The sequence below is a fragment of the Lipophrys pholis genome (assembly GCF_963383615.2).
Source record: "Lipophrys pholis genome assembly, chromosome: 12".
Taxonomy (NCBI): domain Eukaryota; kingdom Metazoa; phylum Chordata; class Actinopteri; order Blenniiformes; family Blenniidae; genus Lipophrys; species Lipophrys pholis.
Window position 1 is genome coordinate 12,501,028 of NC_137641.1, and position 16,031 is coordinate 12,517,058.

The following is a 16,031-nucleotide window of genomic DNA, read 5'->3' on the forward strand; positions in this document are numbered from 1 at the left end:
AAAGATGAGAAAGAAATGTGTCCCAGCGGAGCTTGATGTAGGGGTCGCACGTATTTTCCTGCCCGCAGGCTGCATACATTTTGAATCAAGCACGACCCGACCTGTCATAATGGTGTTTTAGGAAAATGTCTTGTCGGCATGTAATTATATCAAATCAGCAATTTTTGATTCTCTTTTTTGAATTCTCCCCTGGATGTGGCATTGAAATATCAGACATTTCTGTTAAAGGAAGTCAATGTGCAACAGTTACCTTAACTGCATGTTTGTGAGGAGACTTGCTCCGAATGAATAACTCTTAAAGCTGTGGACGAGACAATGATACTGATGTCAAATTACATTGCATCTGTTGCTGCACATAAGCTGTTTAATGTCAACGAAAAAAACTATTTCTTGAATTTTGCTCATTAAAGCCATTAAGCATATTACGTTTAACTACATGTAGATGGGAAATTAAAATTTTAATCTTGCTCTTAATATGTAGGAATTTGCCACAATCAAGTTCTTCTTTTCTGTTTGATGCACAATACAGAACTTTAAAGTAAATACTGACAACAATTCCTAAAAAACAAACAACCCCCCCCCCCCCCCCCACACACACAAACACACACACACACACACACCCTTTTAAAGAGGATTTATAGGGTCAGACAGTAAGTTGCTAACGCCTTGCAATAAAATCAAGTTCAAGAGAAACAATCAAGAGAAGACGGTTGGATTGACAAACAATCTCACTGTGCTCCTGAAGCAAATTATCTTTTTATTATCAAGGTCTCAACTGGATTTCTGTGGAGGTTTTTTTTTCCCACCTTATATAATCTGGTTTTAGCTCATTTAAGTTTTTTCCGCTGCATGCTGAATCACACTGGCTCAACAGATCGACACAAACATCGGCACATATCCTCATCCAGACTCTCGCTGCTCCACATAATCTATCATCACACTGACAGACACAACCATCCGCGTGGTCAACATCAGCATTCCTGGAAAGGGGCGCAACATGTCAACTCCAGCCAGGCAGAAAGATGTAGGCCAACTGCAGAGCAGCACAGGGGAAACAGAAATTCGGCTCCGTGTCCTCACAGAAAGAGAGATGATTGACGTCTGGTTTGCCGATGAGTAGGAAAGTGAAGGACATCGGACCTGCATTCAAACAGGCAGCGCAAGATGCTTTTTCACAACAACAGCAGATTACTGTTTCAACATCTGAAGCTGTGAATGTCTGACGTACTTTTGACCAAAAGTTTAAAAGTTTAGTCAATCAAAAGGTTCGTTGATTCAGAACTAATCCTCAGATTCCTCCCTTCATCTTCCCCTGGATTTCTTATTCACTGTCACTTACCCCCGTCGATACGAGTACATCTTTCTCCCCCCTCCTCCCTCCATCCTTTCTTCCTCTGTCTGATCGCTGCCCTGCTCCTTGCCTGTGCATACTGTGGCTCTCGGGAGGGGGTGGGGGCCCACAGCATCAACATCAGTAAGCCCATCAGAAGGAGACACCGGCGATGCATCTCTTTTGATCAGCCCCGTCGCTGCATTAGCATGTACCTCTGCTCCTCCCGAGTAAGCTGCCTTGCCTGTCAGCGCCGACGACCCACGAGGAGCCTCGCCCAGGTAAAGACAGAAGGCACTCAGAACCTCGTCTGAATCTTAATCGCTAATGAATGCCCGCTTGCTCAGCCCAGCGACGAGAAGAGAGAGAACCACGCTTGTGATCTTGTGCTGGAGACAAGACGAAAGCGCCGCCTTGCATCGCCAATGTACTGTCAAGGCCTCCTTGGACCTCTGAAACGCGACTGATACAAAGCGAGTGAAGGTGTTGATTAAATACGAAGGTTTCTCTGGACCCCTCATGGGACTTCTCAAAGGAAAGCCTTTTTTTTTTCTTTTCTTCAATGACAACAAAGTCCCACATGAAAAAGCTGCTCTTTAAGAGAAACAAAGATGGCCTGTTTGTAGTCTAATCATAACATACAGTGGCTCATTCATGCATGTACCAGAAGCTTACGTTCGAGTTCTGCTGAAAACAAAACAAAGAGCTTATTTTTTTATGCCGCGAGTTAAACTTTATCGTCTGTATTAAAGAGAGGGATCCTTCTTACTTTTTTCTTTTACGAGGGGTTGTGTTTGGCCCAGGTCTGGCCTGAGTCTGGATCCGCAACCGGGTGCCCTCTCACTTCTGTGCCACTTAATTAGCCCGACCGTGCACAAAGGGGAGTTGGGTCACATGGGCCCAATTTGGCCCGCTATAAAGTCTGCGAGGGCTCAACAAGCATTACTCGGGGAGTATTTACGTGCCTGCTGCACTTAAGGTAAGAGACTTTGAAGATGCAGAAAACAGGACGGAGAAGAAGTGAAGAGAAGAAGACGAAGAAGAAAAAAAAATTACTGAAATGAGAGGAGGGGACCCTTAAATTCCAGGGAATTTTTCCAGATGTTGCACAAATATTCTGCTGAGGCAATCCAGATGTGCTCGCTCTGTTTATTCCCTCCTTCTGCACACCGCACCGAAGACCTCTCTTTCTTCCCCCTTTTTCTTCCCTGGAGCAGCCCACATCACTGTTCCCCAATAGTGCCTTTTAAGTGAGGGCTTTAATAGCCCCCGGGGCACCTTAGCATCCACTAGGATCCTGTAATAAACATCCACTCTCATTCGCTACAGCCCACATGTGTGTGTTTGTCAGAAAAGAGGGAGATTAGCTGCCTTGTTTTATCGCTCTTTGGATCAATTAACAATTAACTCTGTTGCTAACAATAGCCGCACCAATGGGGGGGGGGGGGGGGGGGGGGGGGGGCATACGCTGAGTGAAGCAGGAGCTAAATAAAAACAACAAGCTCCCTACTTCCTCTTTTCCCGACTCCACTCTGATCGGGTTTTGTTTTCTTTCTCTCCCTTTCTCCATCTTTTCTCCTCCGTCATAGAAACGCTGTCATGTCTGCAGAGGCTGCACGCTCCCACGGAGCGTGACCCAGCCGCAACCCCCTGACCTTACCTCCGCTGCCAGACGGCACACTGACTCTAAGCCGCTCCGCCCTGCACATATCAGGCTGTGAATCAAGTGTGTCGGGGATTTCCTAACATCTCAACCCCCAACAGAACATACATGTTGCCGAGTCAGGTAACGACACATATGGCACATCTAAAGCAGACATGCACACACACATGTCACGGGAAGCTGTGAGCAACCACTTTTCGTCATCGGTTACACAGCGTTTTCCCAGTACATGCTCTCTGCTTTCATCACTTGTGTACTCGAGCAAATGTGCCAAAATATAAATAAAGTCGAATTTATTAAGAACAATCATAAAAACTTTCAGGCCTAAAGGACTCGTATGCATGCTCAAGTGTTCACCCAAACTCATTACGCACACACACGTGGCTATTGAATCATTTCAGAACACTCAGCAGTGATTCATTGTGATCAAATTCAGATTTTAAGTTACCGATCAAACCGCAATAATGAAAGTACTCTTGTTAAAGGTGCATCCAACTGCTCATTCCAGTTTTTCTTTAACAGTTGAACCCACTTAAAATGACACATCTGAAGCTGTAACCTCGGGGTGGAATTGTTAGGGTTTAAGTAGGAATCCTTTTCATAGTCATACAGTTACAGGTGAAATTCCTCATCATGCATGTGCATCCGTTAGTTCAATCTACGCGTAGCGCAAAAGAGTGTCAACTGTCATTCTTGTGTAATTTTCTCGAACGAACACATATCAAGCGTTTCATCGATTTTCACAACCTGGGGTTGTGCTATATTGCCGAATTAACCATTGAAAAAAAAAAAAAAAAGACTGATTACTGACTAGTGCATTGAAATCTCATAACCAATGATAGATAATGTATAAAATCTCAAAGCATCTATAAAACTTTCTGATCTGAACAAAACTAATTGACTTGATGAATAGAAAGTAATTCAACAGCTCCATGGCTGTTAACTGCAGATACAAACACGGCAAACAAACCAGCTCAGCTCAATACTGCCCCGTCAATACTACAACAATACTACTAACAATAGCAGCTCCACTTCATCTGCGGTCCTCTTCTGTTTCCCCGTTCTGGGCTCAAACAGTAGAAAGCACCGTAATTGTGACACTTGAACTTGTCGGAGCCGTTTGTGCAGGCAGCAACTGTCAGCACTTTGGTATGTAAGAGCGCTGACGACAAAGACATGACCGGCACCTGCACGCCTGCGTCTGTCTTTCGGTCGGGTAGACCTGGTCGTTCAACTTTCTTCTCTTAAATAGCACAAGCAATGTTCTGGATCAATTATGTTACAAGTGAAAAAAAGTACATGACTGAAGCAGTGATAAAAAAAAGTGCTGCACGTAATCCATTTAGATTTCTCCTTGGTGGCACAATGTGAGCTGTTTTTTTTTTTTTTTTCCAGTCTATTAAGCACATTCAATTCTGCAGTCGACGAGAAAGAGCTTTTAACTCAGTAACCGGTTAATGTGCTTTTTGCAATTCATTCATTCATTCCTCCTACTTTGAGTGACTAAGCAGTGGTGTTCAGTTAACACGAAGAAATAAGTAGACCCTGTGCTCTGGTCTCTCGATGGTCAAGATTGGTTTATGTTGGAGCAATTTACAATGTGTTTCATGGTTGTCCAATATTATGTGGCCTTATTGTTCTGTATTGAATGGCTGGCCTGTGTGGTTTTATTGCAAGGCCTGTCTGCAAAGTAAATTACCCTTATGGGACAATAAAATGTTAAAATAGATTATAATAATAAAAAAAAAGAAAAAAAAAGAAAAAGAAAAAGTGAATGTCGCAGAGGAAGGGAGGGAACAACCGTCTCAGTGCCCTCAAAGACATGTCACTCAAACAGCACGGGCAGATATGAAATATTTTCCTTTCCATTTTTCTCAAAGCTATTTAAGGTGAAATAATTGGTACAGTATGTTCATGTGTCTCTATCACGAGTGCTGTGCCGTTTTTCCAGATAGACAGCCCCTCCCCCTTCGCTCTTAACACCCCTCCACCTTCCTCCAGTTGAGAACATTCCAGAAACCAGACGGCCGCGGCGAGGTGTCTAACCATAGGTGACAAAGCCCTCCAGACTTCAGTACAGACTGTTTGTGCATGTGCCTGTCCTCATGCGTTTGCAGGCACGCAGGTGTGTGTGTGTGTGTGTGTGTGTGTGTGTGTGTGTGTGTGTGTGTGTGTGTGTGTGTGTGTGTGTGTGTGTGTGTGTGCGTGTGAGTGGAGGCCGAGAGGCCGTGGTCTGGGCGGATGTACCAACGCGCTTCAGACCTGCAGGCGTCAACAAACGGTTAATCGCTCTTTCACTACTGAAGGCGGGAGAAAAACCCACAGAGGAACCCTGTTATCTTTCATTTAATCTTCCTCTCTCCTCTCATGTCCCCTCACGCGTGATGATTCGTTAATGTAACGTGAAAGCTAGAACTTGTTTGACAAAAGCAAATGTAGGCTCCGTGTTTAATCTGAGCTAACCTGTGTCAATCCTTTTTAATATCCCTCCATATCCTGCATCTCATCGGTAATCCTGACTGTTTGCCCGTTCCCCGTAATGGAGCTTTTGTTTATCGTAATTGCAGTCGCAACCTTTAATTTCTTAACGATGGCGTAAAGGACTTTCACGGAAGTTGAACCTGAACCCAGAACGTATTGGGAGGGAAAAAAGAACATAAAGAAAAGATAAAAAAAAAACAACTTTTTCAAAGACTTTCAGATCTTTTCTTTACAAGTTGGCATAACTTCAAAAACAACTGATATTGCACTTTCACACGTCTAAATATGCACCATTTTGGTTTACAGGTAAATCAAACCAGTTTCTGTCGATGACTCATGATGAGGAGAAGACATCGGTGGGCCTGAAGACTTTTTGGAGTCTTCCTCCTCAGAATCACGAGCTTCTGCATCTCTATCATGTAAACCTCGATGTTCCCAAACTATTCTAAATCTCAAAGCGACATCATCGCTGCATGACACTGAACCTTCTTCTGGCTGAATTGGCAGTTGCAAAACTATCTCACTATTTATTTCCTTTGCCACAAGTATGAATATCATTAATGCAAATTGTTTGCAGACATTTAATGGTATCTTATGCAAGAAATCAATGTACAATCATCTCATCACGCACATCAACTACTGTTGATCCCAGCAGTGCAGACGCCAAAGAAGCAGAGGAAAAGATCAAATCCAAGCCTTGTGGAAAGAGCTGTTGAGGTATCCTCATACTGTAATCTGTCATTGTGGTCCCGAGTGAGCAGGAGAGACAAATGTCACAATACGAAGCCTGGAATGCATTGAAAGGTATGCAGAGGACAGCAGTCACTATAGAAATAGGAACGAGACGTGTGGCGTTCGCCGCAAAAGTTCTTTTCAACCTGGCCGTCATTTCCATGCATGTTCTGCAAAAGCTGCAAGCGTTATATATATATTCAGGCATATTGAAAGACATCAGTATTTGTCACAGCTTTTAAGATGAAAAATTTAAATGATATACGACTTCTTTTTTATTCAGGAAGGGAAAAAGTTTGGAGAAGAAAGGTTTCACGACACATTTAAGAGTATGTGAGGCTGAATATGATCTCATCAGAACTAATATTGCGTTACTCCTTCAATGAATCGACGCTATTATTACAACTTAATTCCTTCCAGATATACCGCAGCACCTTTGCTTACATAACTCTGGCCGTGCTAATGGGTACAAATAAGTGATGCCTTGTTCAAGTGGCGCTCCTGAAAATGCACTGGGAAGGTTTTTTTGTTATTGTGGGAATGTTGCAGCCTATGATAATGCCAGGTTTTTCTGACTAACACAAGGCAAAGTAGAGCTTGTTCTTGGCTAATGGCTATGTTTTGCAGTTACAGAGATGACAGTCACATCCACAGGACGCCTGAAAATGTGGAGAGTTTAAAAACACACCCTTTCAAGAAGTGAGTCACCGACTATTATGAGCTACCTGTGTTTGTGCCCACAGGCCACATAGCCTTATTCTGTCCAGGTCTGATTTAAATTATGGCTGCTCTAAAATAAGTGAATTTTCTAGGTGCGGGTGTGTGTGTTCAAAGCAAATGTGTACTTACCTCTGAAAAAGAAATGACTACATTTCCACTTTAACTCAAGGCTGGTTTCAAATTTGATGGCGTGAGAGAATCTCATTGGGGTCACATCTCATTTCTGGACAAGTGCAAGTATCTACTTCAATAAGTTTTTTCAGGGTTCTGTACTTTACCTAAGAAGTTATTTTGGGGACATTTTAGCTTTACTCTACATTTTCAATCCATATCTACATTGTCAAAACTGGTTGAATCAACATTTCGTAGCCCGTGATCAGGGGTTAAGGTCACAGTGATTTCACACGTTCTCATTGTCGTGATATCTTAAATGTGCTTAGAAGAATTTTTTTTCTTCCTCATATGGTGTTTTGATTTATAGAGTCACCTCAAACCACAACTCACGCACGCAGAGGGCGAATATGCAAACTCCGGCTCATCCCGGACTCACACGAAGGACATTTTCACTACGAGGCGAGGGTTCTCACTCGGGCCGCATGACAGCAGGGAGACGTGACGATCTTGTCAGACAAGCAAAAATGAACAGAAACATGTGAGGTAGATAATGTACCTGTATTTGTGCTTTGATATTTGTTCTGCCAGATAACAGTGTTCTTTCTCCTGTCCCCAATTTGCACACACCGTGACCTGAACCACACACATCGACCTCGTGCAGGGGTCGGCAACCTTCAACACTCAGAGAGTCATTTGGACCCGTTTCTCACTGAGCAGAACACGATGGCAGCCGAGCTGTGCTCGAAACATATAAGAACCGGGGTACGAGGTTGTCAAGACTGAGTCTGTATTTATTGAGAAAAGACTGCAAATCAGAGTGTGCATGCTCAAGGTTTGACTGACATTTTTATTATGCAATCACCTTCCTCGCTACAAATGATATCTGAACCTGTTTATGCCGTTGATGTTGGTGCAGAGCAGACTCCTTGTAAAGAGGAACCTCATTCTGTTTCTGTCAGTATGGTAGGGGCTCAGGAATAGAAGAAAACATTTCTGTTGGATCCATATTTATGAAACGCTGCATACATGAGCAATCTTCTGATAATTTGAGAGAGATGTTTTAACAATTAACGCAAAGACCCAAAACAGATCTTCCTAGTTTTTCTTTTGATGTAAGTACGCGTGACATGTTGGGGAGTTCTTAAACAAAGTAGCGAGCAGCATTTGATGTCACGCAAGTGGAAATGTACCTCACGCTCACTCTTCACTCTAAAAGCTGACGCCTTCTGCTTACATCCAAACATCCTACCATGCTCACTCACTCACTCACACACATAGTCAGTCATGCACACACAGAACATCACCAAGGTGTCTGCATGCCGTGGGATTTCCGAGGCCGTGTGGCCAGAAGTGCGTGAAAGCCCACCACCTCCTCCTGTCCCCCCCCACCCCCTGCATGTGGCGAGGTGATAGACAAACGTAACAGCAGTCACGGTGGTGATGATGGCGGGTAAAGAGGAGGGCAGGAGGAGGGCGTGGGGGAACACTGGGACACCTCCTCGAGTTGCTTGTGACCTCGAGAAGGAGCTGTGACAGAGCAGCGTCTTAATTACCTCGCTCTGTTTCTGCCGCGACGGCGAGTGTTTACATGTATACACACTCAGCATTGATGAAACCTGTACACGTGCTTCAAAAGAAAAAAGAAAGACAGGTAGGGGACTGTGTGTGTGTGTGTGTGTGTGTGTGTGCGTGTGTGTGCGTGTAAGTGTACACACACCTGAGCATACAGTTTTAGAAAAACAAGCTCACAGTTGGAGTCCATAATCTCATTCTTTTTCTTTTCTTTGTACGGAACGCAAACATCAAACGCATCATTCCAGCTTTTGATCATGTTCCACACTAATGATACTTCAACCAGTGTAACAAATACATATTATTACCACGTACAAAGAGGTGATCCACTGTAGTCTAATCTTGCTTCTGCCACGCATCATCTGCAAGTGGGGTATAAAAATAGAAAGAAAAAGAAAAGAGAGGCTATTTTCCATTCATTTTATGAGTTGAAAATAAATCTTTTTTTACATGAGGGGTTCTCATTGGAGCCAATTACAATTACAATTAGTAACGCCTCCCTTGCAGAATCCCATCCAAGCCTATATGTTCATAACATAATTATAAACACATCATAACCGCCAAAGGGCCAAGACAGTTTTACGCAAACATATACAAAGACCTGACATTAGTTTCTATTACTGAAATCACGCACACTGGAGGATTGGGGAGGAGAAACAAGGGTTGTTAGCCTCTGACAACTCTCAAAATCACAGCGTCCCCCCCTCTCCAAGTTCTTTTTCTCTCATTTTCTGTCCGGATCGACTTTCTCTGGCTCTCCTGGTCTCGTTCTATGATGTGAGCTGGAAGGAAATGCTGAACGGAGGGAAAGAGAGTTCTTGGCTGGAGTAGGGCGAAACGACCTTCCTCTCAGTACGTATTATAAGTACGATCTGGTCAAATCCCCGCAGAGAGTAAGTTTCCACTTCAAACGGGTGACTGTACGCACCCTGAATAATGCCAGGCCACAGAAAAGCCGTTCAGAGACACTCTGAGGACCTGCAATAGACCCTGAGACCAATGGTGCTTGGATGAGTCCATCACTGAGTCATGAAAATTGTTCACTGCAACAGCCAACCTTCTGTACTTAAGAAAAAAAAAAATATATATATATATATACATATATATATATATATATATATTCTATTGATGCAAACTGAGTATTTGGTGCATTGAAGAATTAAATATACCATAAATAATAGTAAATAATTCCCTGCTTTCAGCTATAAAGTAGGACCCCTGGGCCCTGATCTTATTTCAATGATGTAAATGGAGATTTAACAGTATAAAATCACAAATGTCGCGAGTAAAACGATCATCCTTTCCAGTACATTGAAAAAGCTCAAGAAGCACTAATATGCACGATCGCGTTTCAGCATTGAAAAATCTGTTATATTACTATAAGTACCATATAATAAATTTAGTGCATTATAAATAATTTGTGACACCATCCGACACAAGTTACTGCTGTATTAATTAACTTCTACCTAAGAAAAATGGGAACTATATATATGAACATGTGTGGCACGGGGAGCATTCACACGGTGTATACACGGACCGCCTCGTAACATAGCTCGCTGAAGGATAAGGGGCTTCAACTCTGACCGCTTGGTATGGAAGTGTTTTCTTTAGCTGAGGTTTTCTTTTCCATGTGCTCTCCTAACTAGAAATCCATCCTTCAATCAAGGTTAACTCTGCACACTCTTCAAAATAATACAACCACACTTCAGACTCCGTCTTGCGCCTTGTTTTTGCCGACATAACGCACACAAGCCCGGTGAATGCTGCGCCCACTGAGTTTTTTTTTTTTTTTTTTTAAAGTGCGGTAGCCACACACTGGCTTGGATTGGATTGGTAATTGTGATAGCTATCCGTTTAATTGTAAGCCCGCTGTTTGTCGTTTCATTCCTACTTGGAAATTGAATAAATCTGGGAAAGAAACAACAATAAAGCAATGAGCGCATCACCTTGGACTCTCTCAGCCCTGACGTGGTTCACCATGAACCACAGGTTGGGCAAAAAAATCCGACAAAAGAGAGGTAATCAAAGACGCAAACTACAAGCTACTGTCTATAAACACTTTGAACAACAGACTGGACGCCCACGGCAAATTCCTGGAATGATGGAGCATATAGGGAGCAAAGGTCAAGGTCTGCAGTGCAAAGTTCAGCGTGGCCGTTATCAATAAAGACCTCCTGCGAGCCAGGAGCGCCTTACACAAATAATTAACCAGCCTTTGAGTCTCAGCGCGACACGTGCGTCGGAGAGCCTTCCAGCACTTTCTGATTACCACTATGTTTGGAACATCAACAAGAGCAGGCTGCGGAGGAGGGAAGCGGCGAACGCGACAGGCGGAAATCTGTTGCACTGGCTCACGTGAAGCCGGCACTGCTTCTTCTAAAGTCATGAAGAATAAATTAATGCTGCCGAGCAGACATTTCACGAGCATGAAAATAAATAACACACTCGTCCACAGGCTCGCGCCGGGTTCATAATTGAGCATAAATCAGCCTTTTTTCTCGTATTAGTTTGGCTTGGATGACGGCGTGGGTGAAGGGTGGGAAAGTTTAGGGTGGGCACATCCAAGGCGAGCAAATTTTCTTTGATTTGCTTGAGTTAAAGACCTCGTGGGTGAGACTGAGAGGTGGGGGGGGGGGGGGGGGGAGGGGAGAAAAGCGAGGGAAAGAGAGCTGTCACTTTAAGCCATTAAGTCTCGCTATAAAACTCCTCCAATAAAAATGACAGCTGCAGCCCCTTTTCTCAAAGGGGGGGGGGGGGGGGGGGGGGCAGAAAGCATCACATCGGGAACACAAAACTGGACGGGCCGTAAAAGACAAACTTGGCCAAATGCTTTTGACTGTGTAACTCCACCAGCCCACTCCCACCGAACACACACACACACACACACACACACACACACACACACACACACACACACACACACACACACACACACACACACACACACACACACACACACACACACACACACACACACACACACACACACACACACACACACACCTCCCAGCAGAATTACCTTTGTTCCTGAGTTACTGCCAGAGGAGGAATGTACTCTTTAGAACCCCCCCCACCCCCGTTTTCTTGCATGCACACACACACCATTTCTCATCAAAGACCATGAACTTCATTGATTTTACAAACGAGTGTCTGCGAGGTTTAAAATAAAGCACATCCAACTTTTTTTAAACAACTTTACAGTTGGCGTTTCCTCTTGCGGATGAAGTCAGCACCACTTCAAACTACAGTTTCTCTCCATTTTCTGTTATCTGCTGTGTCGTGCAGAAAAAAACACGGAAGCATGTCACAGGTTTAGATTATCGGGTATATATGAAGGGAAAACTTGAAAAGGTCGGAGTTAAGCAATATAAGTGTCTTTAATACCACACACAGCAGACGCACGTCGCACACATCGGAGATTATGTGATGGTTGTCAACTTTAAGGCTCGTTTAAAGTCTTTTCTTGAGTTTTGGTAACTTGTTGAATCGATCAGTTCGGTAAATCAAACTGTCAGAAATACATAAATTACAAAAAATGCATATTTCAACTCATTGTTTTTTTTTAATTGCCATGTTTGAACTCTTTTTCATGACTTGAGGACTTTAAAAAAAAATAATCTCACCTGGGAGAAAATAATCTAAATCATTCCAAACTGTCACAAGTATAGATTTCACTTTTGTTTGCCTGCGCTCCAGTTAATCTTATCGAATGTGCCGAAATCCGTTAACGTGTGCCTTTCAGTCTGAACTACATCCCGATGCATAAAGGTTAGAAAAGAAAAAGAGAAGATCAATTCAACCCATAAAGCCCGACACGTGCAACATTCATTCACGCTAAATGCGGACATGTTTTGCCAAAAATAATCAACCAAATAGAAACTCGATAGTGAACAAAACTAATTTAAAAAGCTCTTCAGCTCAGCGCTGTTCTAAGACTCTCCCATCCTGTCACAGCCACACTGTTTATTTCACTGACAGACTGTCACGTTCAGCCTCATAAGTCTCTGACAAAAGGACACACTCTCCTTTCAATGTCATCGCTTCAGTCTTCATAGCTTAATGTCAGGCAAGCAGTGGGAAGGGATAGTGGGAATCCGGGCGGCACATCAGCGTACAGAGCGCACGGTGCCAAAGGAGTGGTGTCGTCATCAGGCGATCTATAACTGTAAAAATGTACTCGGTGTCAGTTCAAACAGTTGCATGTCAGAATTTCTAATGCAGCTCGACAGATAATTACACTGAGTGAGCGGGTAATCGATAAATTCAAGGACTTTGCAGATAGCGACGTCCTTGAAGTGGCCAATTAACAATAAGAAGCTGGAGTGGAACCCTATGCTGGAGCAAGTTTAAATATAAATAGTGATTTAAAGAGCGGCAGATTAGGGCTACAGGCAATGAAAAAGCTGCTGATACAGCATGTGGTGTGGCTCAGAGTAGAGGAGGAGGGGAAAAAAGAAGAAGAAGAAAAAAAAAAGGAGATGGTAAAAGTGCTCCTGCTCATTTAAACAGCTAAGTGTTGAGCCATACACCAACCACTTGCAGATAAGACTTCACTCTCTCTAGACATATGCCGTCACGGGCTGCTACTCAAGAGCACATTTCCGCGGCGGACTGGAACTTGAATCACTTTCAGCGTGGACACACAATACATTGCACCTGTAATAACAGCCTGTCAGTGTGTGCGTGTAACACGGGCGGTTTAAAGCGTATTTCTGGGAAGCCACATGAAGGGCGTTGTGGCGACGGTGTCAGCAAGCAGAACAGAGGAGGAAAAGGGAGGGGGGGGGGGGGGTGCTGTAACAGAAGAAAAGAGTGCACCGGCATCTCAGAAGTCCCTGTGAATCTCCTCGGTGCGTTCAGGGGCAGCTGATGATATGTGTAGAGGTGTAACATGACGCCCTCATGAAAGAGCAACAGACACAATAAGGAGGGAAAGACAGGGGGACATGGGGGGGGGGGGGGTCTTCTGCAGCTCTGGACTGATCTCTGCTTCAAGGGGACAAGGGTCTACTCTGTTCACTTTGCACAAACTTACAGTAGCTATCAACATTAATGATTTACAGTGGGGCTGTGCTCATGTGTGTTTAAGATGGGAATTAAAACAGATCAATATAAAAACATTTTTTAATTAGAAGACAAAAATATATATGGAAGTATTTTTTTGTTAACATATACTGTAGTGAGTGGCTCTTTTTAAATCACTACAGATGTTTTTTTAGAGATTTCCTACAAAGGGCTACTTCTAGGAACACAAACGTCAGGGTGAAATGTAAAAATGATTTGTTCTTAAAAGCAGATATTTACCCTAAACTCTACGTACTCTCGAGTACTCTTGTAGTTCCCACACACCTGTGTCACCTGTATGTAACCACTGCGACTTAAAGCAAACTAACTCCTGCACACACTGTACTCACTGCATGGGAGGGCTATTAAAAATCATCTGCGAGAGTTTCACCAAACTTGCAAATAAATAATTAAATTTACCTTAAAGCTGAACAAGAACACGTGAAGAACAAAACCAAAAAGTGTTTAAAGTTTTTGTTTTTTTTGTCTCTGTCTTCACATAATCGCCACGTCACTTTAATTTATAGGTTGAACGTATGTGCGCGCACTTACCCGCAAAACATCAACAACATAACCAAAAAGGTTTTATTTTAAAACATTTTTTTAAAGTGGATACGTGCAGCTCGTTTACGGGTGCTCCTAACACGTGGACGCACAGCTTCACCTCGGGCAACACTTGAACTTACGCAACGTTTAGAAAAATGTGTGCAGAAATGTGCAAAGTTAGGACAAGCAGGCGAGCGCGGCGCGCGGCGCAGCCTCCTGCGCGCGGAGCGCAGCGGTGTCACCCCGTTTCAAAGCCAAATGTCATCAGCTCAAATGGCTGCATTAGATATGCAACACGGCGGACGTATATGAGGCTCTGGTTTCATTAGAACAGCACAAACTGCACGAGAAGAAATTAAAAACTGTGGGAGAGAAATATCAACCGGAGCGCGTAAACAAGCTCCAAAAAACAAACAAAAAAACAACAACCCCAAAAAAAACCCTAAAACGTGTTTGGCCAACTCGCTCCACGCGCTGTCAAAAAAAGAAACAGGAGGACACGTTTCACACTATCGTCCCGAGAAGGGGGGGTGGGGGGGGAGTGGAGTGCTATCAAAACCAGCAGCGAAAGGCTTTGTCATTAAACAAACAAACTTACCCAATGACAGGAATGGTTTGGTTTCCATGTCCGACTCGTTAGGTTAGCTCATGCCAGCTGAGACGACCGCGTTTGGGAGTTTTTCCTCACGGGGCGGCTCGTTCAGGCAGACCAGACCCGGACCGGAGCGCAGCTGCAGCCGCTGCCGCTCTCTGTCTCTCTCTCTCTCTCTGTGTCTCTCTCTCTCTCTCTGCCGCCCGGGGATCTCTCACGCAAACACTCGGCTCTGAGCGGCAAAAGTGACAGGTCGGTGTGCGATCGCCTCAGAAGATAACCTAATGTTTCTACCTCTGTTTGCTCACTCAGCTGCTGCGCTCGCGCTCCTCTCCCCTCTCTCTCGGTGTACAACAACTCCAACTACTGGATCTGCTCTGCAAAAGGGACCATTGCAGGGGGTACTCCCACCGACGCGCGCCGCGGCTGCAGCGACGCCACACATCGGAGCTGCAGGCGTCTTCATAACTTTCAAATCACACACACACACACACACACACACACACACACACACACACACACACACACACACACACACACACACACACACACACACACACACACACACACACACACACACACACACACACACACACACACACACACACACACACACACAGAACAACAAAACAAAAGCCATTGTGCATTTCATCCCAGACAGTGAGAAGTCTGCACCTTTCCTAGAGGTAGAGGTTTGAGCCCTTCCAGCTGAGCAGCAGCTACTTACTCTTTTTAGTGCTTATCTCTTGTTATTTTAACCTGGTCACATGTGTTGAACCGGGGCTGTATGGCTCAGCGCGAAGATTTTTCAACTGTCTTTGCTCACCAGTGGAGAAATGAGACGATCGAGTTCTTCTGCCACTCAGTGTTTTTGAGGTTTTGTGGGAAATTGTGTCAGCGCCCTTTTTCCAAGAAAAACCCATTCCTCACCTAAATGGTAGATTTCTGGGCAAAAGTCACACATTTCAGATCGTCATAAAAACTAGGCAAACTCTCTTGGCATTCCCCATCTCGCTCTGTTGAAGTGTCCTTGGGCAAGACACTAAATTGCTCCCGATTCAGGTCGAGCGCTTGGCGTGGCAGCCGTCACCATCGGAGTGGGCGTGTGAATGTGCTGAATCGTGTAAACTGCTTTGACACTGCAAAACCAGTGAAATGCTCTTAAGTGCAGCCGAGTTAATTCCCCCAGTTATCAGTCCGGTTTATTTTCTCAGTAT

General features: G+C 44.1%; 1 protein-coding gene across 2 annotated transcripts in view; it reads right to left on the minus strand.

The window, feature by feature from the left end:
• rxraa (retinoid X receptor, alpha a) overlaps window positions 1-15,188 on the minus strand; it is a 122,311-nt gene extending 107,123 nt beyond the window's left edge. Inside the window, exon 1 of one of the 2 annotated variants that reach the window (XM_080476914.1) lies at window positions 14,821-15,188. In XM_080476914.1, coding sequence (XP_080333040.1) covers window positions 14,821-14,848 — 28 coding nt within the window. In that variant the 5' untranslated portion in view covers window positions 14,849-15,188. The remainder of the gene's footprint in view (window positions 1-14,820) is intronic. The other variant, XM_080476913.1, reaches the window with a different exon arrangement.
• Window positions 15,189-16,031: the final 843 nt, after the last annotated feature.